At 45.1% G+C, this 10,486-nt stretch overlaps 2 protein-coding genes across 2 annotated transcripts in view; one reads left to right on the forward strand and one right to left on the reverse strand.

The window, feature by feature from the left end:
• LOC103280228 (zinc finger protein 420) overlaps nucleotides 1-10,486 on the reverse strand; it is a 412,323-nt gene that overhangs the window by 95,813 nt on the left and 306,024 nt on the right. The gene's annotated exons all lie outside the window — the stretch shown is intronic.
• Nucleotides 7,048-10,486, forward strand: part of LOC100567547 (zinc finger protein 345-like) — an 11,080-nt gene continuing 7,641 nt past the window's right edge. The window contains exons 1-2 of the mRNA XM_062973351.1: nucleotides 7,048-7,140; nucleotides 10,245-10,486. The exon at nucleotides 10,245-10,486 is cut by the window's right edge and continues 661 nt beyond it. Of these exons, the coding sequence (XP_062829421.1) occupies nucleotides 10,335-10,486 (152 nt within the window). The 5' untranslated portion in view covers nucleotides 7,048-7,140; nucleotides 10,245-10,334. The remainder of the gene's footprint in view (nucleotides 7,141-10,244) is intronic.

The following is a 10,486-nucleotide window of genomic DNA, read 5'->3' on the forward strand; positions in this document are numbered from 1 at the left end:
GCACAGCGGGTCTCTCCTGGAGCCCCCAGTGGAGGAGTGGGTTAAAGCCTTGTGAGTTGAAGGTTGGGTTGCTGACCTGAAGGCTGCCAGGTTCGAATCCCACCCAGGGAGAGCGCAGATGAGCTCCCTCTATCAGCTCTAGCTCCATGTGGGGACATGACAGAAGCCTCCCACAAAGATGGTAAAAACATCAAAACATTTGGGCATCCCCTGGGCAATTCTCTCACACCAGAAGCAACTCAGGTTGCTCCTGACACGAAAAAAAAAAGTGGGCCTCTCCATGTGCTGGGTGTTTGCCAGGAGGGAAAAGTCTGCGCTGACCACATCTTGCCCTTCCCGGCGGACACCGGGCACTTGGAGAGGATCACTGCGCGTTGCTGCCTAGAAAAAGCTGTTTTTCAGCAATGTGTAGCGGGCCTCTCCCAAGTGCCAGGTGCCCACTGGAAGCGGTGAGATGTGGCCGGCACTGACTTTTCCCTTCTGGTGAGCATGGAAAGGCCCACTGTGCTGTCCCCGGCACATGGAAGAGGATAGTACGTTGGACAATACAGAGTTTTGGATCAGCGGAGATCATATAACCGAAACTCTTCTGTACTTACTCCACTCCTTTGTAGTAGTCACGTGCAAGACTGAAATGTGAAAATCAGTGACACTCTTCTAACAAAACTCTGAATTCAGATTCCCCTGCCTTTAGCAGAAGGGTGCTTTGGAGAGAAGCTATGGCAGCAGGTGATTTCTCAATGAAGAGCCTGCTTGTGGTGGGTGCTTCTGTTGTATCTTCCACCCAAGTCTGTGTTCCTCCTCCTTGATCCCTGGACTGATTGGTTCCCTTTAAAGCTCAGTGGGGTTGGGGAGCAGTGGTTTGACAAGGAGAGAATATATGACTATACCTATGCTGTCATCTTTAGTCCAATTCTCTGACACCAAAAGTGACTTACAGTGTGTTTGCTTCTTCACTTCACTTCACTTTATTTCTTAATTAGTCGCTCTCCACCAGAGTGCTCCGAGCGACTTACAATTTAAAATATCATTCCACAATAGAAAACATTCATCATGAAAACATTCAATATAAAAACATTCAACAGTGACTATTTGGCAAATTAGATCAGATTTACTTAAACGCACAACCAAACAGCCAAGTCTTGAGCGCTTTCATAGAATCATAGAATCATAGAATAGTAGAGTTGGAAGAGACCTCAAGGGCCATCTAGTCCAACCCCCCGCTAAGAAGCAGGAAATCGCATTCAAAGCACCCCCGACAGATGGCCATCCAGCCTCTGCTTAAAAGCCTCCAAAGAAGGAGCCTCCACCACGGCCCGGGGGAGAGAGTTCCACTGCCGAACAGCCCTCACAGTGAGGAAGTTCTTCCTGATGTTCAGGTGGAATCTCCTTTCCTGTAGTTTGAAGCCATTGTTCCGTGTCCTAGTCTGCAGGGCAGCAGAAAATAAGCTTGCTCCCTCCTCCCTATGACTTCCCCTCACATATTTGTACATGGCTATCATGTCTCCTCTCAGCCTTCTCTTCTGCAGGCTAAACATGCCCAGCTCTTTAAGCCTCTCCTCATAGGGCTTGTTCTCCAGACCCTTAATCATTTTAGTTGCCCTCCTCTGGACGCTTTCCAGCTTGTCAGCATCTCCCTTCATCTGCGGTGCCCAAAACTGGACACAGTATTCCAGGTGTGGTCTGACCAAGGCAGAATAGAGGGGGAGCATGACTTCCCTGGATCTAGACGCTATTCCCCTATTGATGCAGGCCAAAATCCCATTGGCTTTTTTAGCTGCCGCATCACATTGTAGGCTCATGTTTAACTTGTTGTCCACGAGGACTCCAAGATCTTTTTCGCACACACTGCTGTCAAGCCAGGCGTCCCCCATTCTGTATCTTTGATTTCCATTTTTTCTGCCGAAGTGAAGTATCTTGCATTTGTCCCTGTTGAACTTCATTTTGTTAGTTTTGGCCCATCTCTCTAGTCTGTCAAGATCGTTTTGAATTCTGCTCCTGTCTTCTGGAGTGTTAGCTATCCCTCCGAGTTTGGTGTCATCTGCAAACTTGATGATCGTGCCTTCTAACCCTTCGTCTAAGTCGTTAATAAAGATGTTGAACAGAACCGGGCCCAGGACGGAGCCCTGCGGCACTCCACTTGTCACTTCTTTCCATGATGAAGACGACGCATTGGTGAGCACCCTTTGGGTTCGTTCGCTTAGCCAATTACAGATCCACCTAACCGTAGTTTTGTCTAGCCCACATTTTACTAGTTTGTTTGCCAGAAGGTCGTGGGGGACTTTGTCGAAGGCCTTACTGAAATCTAGATATGCTACATCCACGGCATTCCCTGTATCGACCCAACTCGTAACTCTATCGAAAAAAGAGATCAGATTAGTCTGGCATGACTTGTTTTTGGTAAATCCGTGTTGACTATTAGCAATGACCGCATTTGTTTCTAAGTGTTTGCAGACCACTTCCTTAATGATCTTTTCCAGAATCTTGCCTGGTATTGATGTGAGGCTGACCGGACGGTAATTGTTTGGGTCGTTCTTTTTTCCCTTCTTGAAGATAGGGACCACATTAGCCCTCCTCCAATCTGCTGGGACTTCTCCTGTTCTCCAAGAACTCTCGAAGATGATTGCCAGTGGTTCTGAAATAACTTCCGCTAGTTCCTTCAATACTCTTGGGTGTAGCTGATCTGGCCCTGGGGACTTGAATTCGTTTAGAGTGGCCAGGTGTTCCTGGACAACTTGTTTCCCTATTTGGGGTTGGATTTCCCCCAATCCTTCGTCCATTCCATGTTGCTGAGGTTGAAGATGGCTTTCTTTTTGTGAGAAGACCGAGGCAAAGAAGGCATTAAGCAGTTCTGCCTTTTCCCTATCCCCTGTCACCATCACCCCATCAACTCCTTGCAGTGGCCCTATCGCCTCCTTTTTCTTCCTTTTTCTACCAACATAAGCAAAAAAACCTTTTTTGTTGTTTTTTATGTCCCTGGCAAGCCTGAGCTCATTTTGCGCTTTAGCCTTGCGAACCTTTTCCCTACAGGAGTTGGCTATACGTTTGAATTCTTCTTTGGTGATTTCTCCCCTTTTCCACTTCTTGTGCATGTCACTTTTGAGCTTTAGCTCAGTTAGAAGTTCTTTGGACATCCATTCTGGCTTCTTTGCACTTGTCTTATTTTTCTTCTTTGTTGGCACTGTTTGCATTTGCGCCTTGAGTATTTCACTTTTGAAAAACTCCCATCCATCCTTAACTCCCTTGTTTTTTAATATCGGCGTCCATGGAATGCCGCTCAGTAATTCCTTCATTTTTTGGAAGTCAGCTCTCTTAAAGTCCAGAATGCGTGTTTGACTTGTCTTAGTTTCAGCATTCCTTTGTATTGCAAACTGCAGGAGCACATGGTCACTTGCCCCTAAGGATCCAACCACTTCAACTGTATTGATCAGGTCTTCCACATTTGTTAAGATTAGATCAAGAGTTGCTGATCCCCTTGTTGCCTCTTCTACCTTCTGGACCATAAAATTATCTGCAAGGCAAGTGAGGAATTTGTTGGACTTTGTACTCTTGGCTGAGTTTGTTTTCCAGCAGATATCAGGATAATTGAAATCGCCCATGACTACTATATCTCTTCTTTGTGCCTGTTTGGTCAGCTGTTGACAGAAGGCTTCATCAAGTCCTTCATCCTGACTCGGAGGTCTGTAGTAGACACCCACGACAAGATCTTTTTGAGTCCCGGTTCCCTTGATTCTTATCCAGATGCTTTCAAGCTGGTTTCCCGGATTACAGTCTTGCATTTCTTCTGCAACGTAACTGTTTTTGACATATAAAGCTACTCCCCCTCCTCTCCCCTTTGTTCTATTTATGTGAAAGAGGTTATAGCCCTCAATGGTTAAATTCCAGTGATGGGAGTCATCCCACCAGGTTTCAGTGATGCCTATGACATCGTATGTGTGGTGCTGTGCTAGGAGTTGGAGTTCGTCTTGCTTATTTCCCATGCTCTGAGCATTAGTGTAAAGACATGTAAGCCCCTGTGACCTCCCCTCGAACTGTTTATTTGGGATTATTGTGCTCTCTGTACTTGGTCCTTGCTGTGTTTGTGCAGCCCTCCGTTTAGCCTTACGGCGGTTCCCTGTGGTCGTGGGTAATATAGTGTTCGCCAGGCTGTTGTTCCCCTCCCCCAGTGGATTTAGTTTAAAGTGCGCCTGATGAGGTTTGTGAGTCTGTGTGCAAAAAGATGTTTTCCTACTTGTGTGAGATGCACCCCATCGCTTGCCAGTAGTCCATCCTCTTGGAAGAGTAGACCATGGTCAAGGAAGCCAAAATGCTCCTCTTGACACCATTTTCTGAGCCAGTTATTGACCTGTACTATTTTTCCGGCCCTTGTAGAGCCATGTCCTACAACGGGGAGGAGGGATGAAAAGATCACATGTACATTATACAGTTTTAGCTTTGTTCCCAGAGCTCGAAAATCATTTGTGATCTTTTGAAAAGTATGCCTAGCGGTGTCATTGGTACCTACATGAATCAACATAAGGTGGGGAGGGTGATGGGGCTTTAGGAGCCTGCTGAGCCTCTGAGTGATATGGTGTATTTTTGCCCCCGGGAGGCAGCATGTTTCTCGAGCCATCCCATCCGGTCTGGAAATGATGGCTTCCGTTCCTCTAAGGAGGGAGTCACCTACTACCAAGACCTGTTTCCTTTGAGGATTGACAGGGTCCCTTTTGTGCAAGACAGTGTGTATGTCCCCTGAAGAGTGTTCCTGTTGAAGTGAATCATGTAGGTGTAAAGTGTTGTCCTCCTCCTCAACATCCCCAGTGCATTCATCAATGACAATCCATTGAGATACATCCGAGAGCCCATTACTCTCCCAAGGATGTTCCTGTTGCTCCTGGTCTATGATTGGGGATGGAGCATTTGCATGATTACATAAGTGTGACTGTGGTGATGCACTGTCCCTGTCAGGGCTATCCCCTGCGCATTGATCCAGGATGGTCCACTGAGTGGTATCTAAGAAACTGTGGTCCTCCACAAGATGTGTTTCCTGATTGTATGTTAATGATGTAAGAATTTCAAATCTGTTGTGTAAATGCAGCTGAGCAGAGGAGTTCTGCGGAGGCTGCCTGGTCCTGCGTCTCCTTCTATGGGTGACCTCCTTCCAAGCCTGAGGGTTGTCTACCTTTGAGTTGATCTCCCCATAAGGTTCCTGATCATGGTCTTGGTGGTGTTGGTGTGATGCAGGCTGCTGATCTACAGCAGCGTGTTGTGCAGTGTCCAAGAAGAGCTCGAGTGCCTGAATGTCCTTAAGGGTCTTAATACGGTGCTCGAGCTGTTGGATCCTCTGCTCCATCAGAGTCATCTGTTTGCATTTGGAGCAGATGTAGTTGTCTAGTTTTTGTGTGAAAAAGCGGAACATGCCACAGCTGGTGCATGTGATGGGAATGTTTTGCTTTTGTTGCATCTCTTGGTGAGCGTGGTGGCCAAGTGGGATCTTTGTACAGTTAAGTAATATGCACGCACTTTATGTGCAGACTGCAACAAACCACGTCTTTGTGTATTTGTTTATGTTGCTTTGTTTCCTGTATGTACTGCAAAGGATAGTTAGTAAAGGTGCCTTTTCACACTGGCAAATAAAGGTTTCCCAGAAACTCAATTAACTGGGGACAATGCCTGCTGTCAATCAACTTAAGTACCTGGCTCTCTTTCAACACAACAGTCACACAACAGTTAGACTTTGACCACAGGAGCCAAGCCCAAACTCAGTTTAAAATCTTAGCCAAATCTTAGCCAAATCCTACCTGAAGCCAGGGAGCAAAAATGTCCTCCTGCTTCCTCTGCTTCTGCGAGAACCAACTGCCCTTCTGGGATCAGGCTCTGGCAGAAACTCACACTGGCAAATAAAGCTTTCCCAGAAACTCAATTAACAGGGGACAATGCCTGCTGTCAATCAACTTAAGTACCTGGCTCTCTTTCAACACAACAGTCACACAACAGTTAGACTTTGACCACAGGAGCCAAGCCCAAACTCAGTTTAAAATCTTAGCCAAATCTTAGCCAAATCCTACCTGAAGCCAGGGAGCAAAAATGTCCTCCTGTTTCCTCTGCTTCTGCGAGAACCAACTGCCCTTCTGGGATCAGGCTCTGGCAGAAACTCACACTGGCAAATAAAGCTTTCCCAGAAACTCAATTAACAGGGGACAATGCCTGCTGTCAATCAACTTAAGTACCTGGCTCTCTTTCAACACAACAGTCACACAACAGTTAGACTTTGACCACAGGAGCCAAGCCCAAACTCAGTTTAAAATCTTAGCCAAATCTTAGCCAAATCCTACCTGAAGCCAGGGAGCAAAAATGTCCTCCTGCTTCCTCTGCTTTCCCAAAAGGTCGCAACTCCGACATTGCTCTAAGATATGGAGGCAATGAGTTCCACAGAATTGGAGCATAGATCGAAAAGGCTCTACGCCTTGTAGCTTCCAGGTGTACCTCCCTAGGGCCCGGTACGTATAGGAGATTTTCCTGGGAGGTTCGAGGTGACCACTGATGGGAAAAAGGAATGAGGCGGTCCCTATGATATAATGGTCCTTTGGCCATTTCGAGCTCTAAATGTCAGGATCAGTATCTTGTAAGAGATCCAGTGTTCTGTCACGATAAGAAGAAATCTTGAGTCCTTTGGTTCCAGGGCTCTTGAGAGATGCTCTTTCCCCCTCCTTCCAGTGTAACGCTGGGCAAGGAAGGGTTAAGGGGAGAGAGTTTGCTTCCCAGAGAGGCAGGAAGGAAGTGGGCCTCCTTAGACCAAGCTATCCTGACTGTCTAGGAACCAAACTCCCTCCCCTTAGACCTTCCTTGTCCGGCTGGGAGAGAGAGTTTGCCCCTTTGGCCTCTCCCTCCTCCTCCTCCTCCTCTTTGCAGCCAGTCTCTTTCTTTGTCTCCTGCTCCTCCTTCCTCTCCTTCCGGTGAGTCTTGTTCCCAGACCTTCTTCTCCAAAGGGCCGAAGAGGGGCTGAAGCCCACAACACTTGGAGGGAGGGCTAAAGTTCGCCCAGGCCTGTTTCTCTCACAGGTAGGCCTTCCAACACACACGGACCGAGAGCAAAGAGAAACAACCAGCTTCAAAGGCCTTGAGCCACGTGCGCCCTGGATAAAAGGGGGCCTGAGGCAGGTGGGATTGGGGGTCATCACAACAGACGGCCAGGCTACCCCTTCTCCAACCAGGGGGTCCTTTTGAGGAGGGAGAGGCAGGCAGAGGGACAATGGCCTTCCCCTCCAAACCCCCTCCCCTGCCTGCCTGGGTCTTATTTTTCCCCCTTAAGTTTTTATAACGCTTTACAAAGGAAAAGATGTTTCCACACAAAGAAAAAAGGAGAACAAAGGAGGGGACGAGGGTTGCAGGGTTGTGATTAGTAGATAAGAACTACAGTAGAGTCTCACTTATCCAAACTAAACGGGCCGGCAGAATGTCGGATAAGCGAATATGTTGGATAATAAGGAGGCATTAAGGAAAAGCCTATTAAATATCAAATTAGGTTAGATTTTACAAATGAAGCACCAAAACATCATGTTAGACAACAAATTTGGCAGAAAAAGTAGTTCAATACGCAGTAATGCTATGTAGTAATTACTGTATTTATGAATTCAGCATCAAAATATCACTATGTATTGAAAACAATGACTACAAAAATGTGTTAGATAATCCAAAACGTTGGATAAGCGAGTGTTGGAGAAGTGAGACTCTACTGTATATGTGTCACTGATGAAGAGGAAGGGGATGGAGCAGGGTATTTGTTATTGTTATTACATGTATATGTTCAACTCAAGCACTATTATTTTATGCATTGTCTAAAGTTTTGGACGTTCCAAATGTCCTCTGCAACAGAAAAGAACACACTCTTGTCCTCAAAACTGGTAGTTGTGCCTTCCCACGCTATCCAATCTTCTCGTCTTCTTTTCCAGTTCTTTACATGTACAGTAGAGTCTCACTTATCCAACACTCGCTTATCCAACGTTCTGGATTATCCAACGCATTTTTGTAGTCAATGTTTTCAATACATCATGATATTTTGGTGCTAAATTCGTAAATACAGTAATTACTACATAGCATTACTGCTTATTGAACTACTTTTTCTGTCAAATTTGTTGTATATCATGATGTTTTGATGCTTAATTTGTAAAATCATAACCTAATTTGATGTTTAATAGGCTTTTCCTTAATCCCTCCTTATTATCCAACATATTCGCTTATCCAACGTTCTGCCGGCCCATTTATGTTGGATAAGTGAGACTCTACTGTATTTTATCTCATTATAACTCTTGCCATATAGAACTAAAAATGCAATTCCATTTGTTAGTAAATTAGTATTATTATTATTATTATTCTTCGTCTCAGGAGCTCAAGTCGCTTCTGGTGTGAGAGAGGCAGGAAGGAAGTGGGCCTCCTTAGACCAAGCTATCCTGACTGTCTAGGAACCAAACTCCCTCCCCTTAGACCTTCCTTGTCCGGCTGGGAGAGAGAGTTTGCCCCTTTGGCCTCTCCCCCCCCCCCCCCCTCTTTGCAGCCAGTCTCTTTCTTTGTCTCCTGCTCCTCCTTCCTCTCCTTCTGGTGAGTCCTATTCCCAGACCTTCTCCAAAGGGCCGAAGAGGGGCTGAGGCCCACAACACTTGGAGGGAGGGACAAAGTTGGCCCAGGCCTGTTTTCACTCACAGGTTGGCCTTCTAACACACACTGACCGAGAGCAAAGAGAAACAACCAGCTTCAAAGGCCTTGAGCCACGTGCGCCCTGGAGAAAAGGGGGCCTGAGGCAGGTGGGATTGGAGGTCAACACCACAGACGGCCAGGCTGTCCCTTCTCCACCCAGGGGGAGAGAGGCAGGCAGAGTTGTGGTAGTTGTGCCTTCCTACGCTATCCGATCTTTTCGTCCTCTTTTCCAGTTCTTTACATGTATTTTATCTCATCATAACTCTTGCCATATAGAACTAAAAATTCAATTTCATTTGTTAGTAAATTAGTATTATTTTTAATTTTCCTGTCAGAAGCTCAAGTCGCTTTTGGTGTGAGAGAATTGGCCGTCTGCAAGGACGTTGCCCAGGGGATGCCCGGATGTTTTTGATGTTTTTACCATCCTTGTGGGAGGCTTCTCTCATGTCCCTGCATGGAGCTGGAGCTGATAGAGGGAGCTCATCTGCACTCTCCCCGGGTTGGATTCGAACCTGGCAGTCTTCAGGTTGAGAGGACGAGAATTCACTACCGTGTTTCCCCGAAAATAAGACAGTGTCTTATATTAATTTTTGCTCCCAAAGATGCTCTAGGTCTTATTTTCAGGGGATGTCTTATTTTTCCATGAAGAAGAATTCATATTTATTGTTGAACAAAAAAATGAACATTTATTATATACTGTACAGTAGTTGTCATCACAAACCAGCATAACCAGATAAACTGTAAATCCTATCAAGAATTTCTTGTTACTACCATTATTTCCATGTACAACACTCTATGGTACGTATATTTGCCGATCCTGCATACTCTGGTGTTCTGTTTGGCGGGCATGCTTCAAAACAAAAACTTTGCTAGGTCTTACTTTCGGGAGAGGCCTTAAATTTAGCAATTCAGCAAAACCTCTACTAGGTCTTATTTTCTGGGGATGTCTTATTTTAGGGGAAACGGTATGTTACATTGTTATATTTTCTTCTTTTATTAAAACACTACGCAAACATGTATTTGAATATAGAGTTTATAAATAGTAGAAAATGTACCTATATACTATTAGCACTATTTTAGTCCAGAGATCCTGCTGTGATCATCTTCCTTTGGTTCTTTCTAAATTCAGTGAAGGGTTTCCATTCTTCTTGAAGTTTCTGTGTATTTGTTTGTTGTGCAGCTAAAATTAAATTGTCCACTTTGGCCATTTCAAAGACCTTTTGTAATCCAATTTTCTGGTGTTGATAGGTTTTGTTGTTTCCATAGTTTTGTGTATGCAGTTCTTGCTTTTGTTGCTATATAAAAAAAGATTATTTCTTGATGTTTCAATGTCTGTTTGTCTAATAATCCCAGTAGAAAAAGTTCTGGTTTTAGTGGGATTTTGCATTCTAATACAGGTTCCATGTCTCTATGGATATTTATTCACAATTATTTAGCTTGTGGACAAGTCCACCACAAATGATAAAAAATTCCAGTTATTTGTTTGCATATTTATTTTCTGGAGTTATGTACCATCTATATATCATTTTGTTAATATTTTATTTGATTTTGTAACTCCTTGTGTATTTCAGTTGTTTTCTCCAGAGTTCTTTCCCTTGAAAGAAAAGGAAGGAAAAACATCTTGGATACAGTTTGGTTCTCCATCAGACAGTGGTTACAACATGGAGAGACCCAACTCACCTGGATCTGAAGCAGGCAGGGCCCCTGGGAGCAGTGGAGAATACTGGGAGAGAACTACGCAGATGTTCCTGAATACGCACATACAGCACCAGCTCTTCAGGCAGTCCTCCTACCGAGAGGGCGAGGGACCCAG

This window comes from Anolis carolinensis, chromosome 2, assembly GCF_035594765.1.
Source record: "Anolis carolinensis isolate JA03-04 chromosome 2, rAnoCar3.1.pri, whole genome shotgun sequence".
Classification (NCBI taxonomy): domain Eukaryota; kingdom Metazoa; phylum Chordata; class Lepidosauria; order Squamata; family Dactyloidae; genus Anolis; species Anolis carolinensis.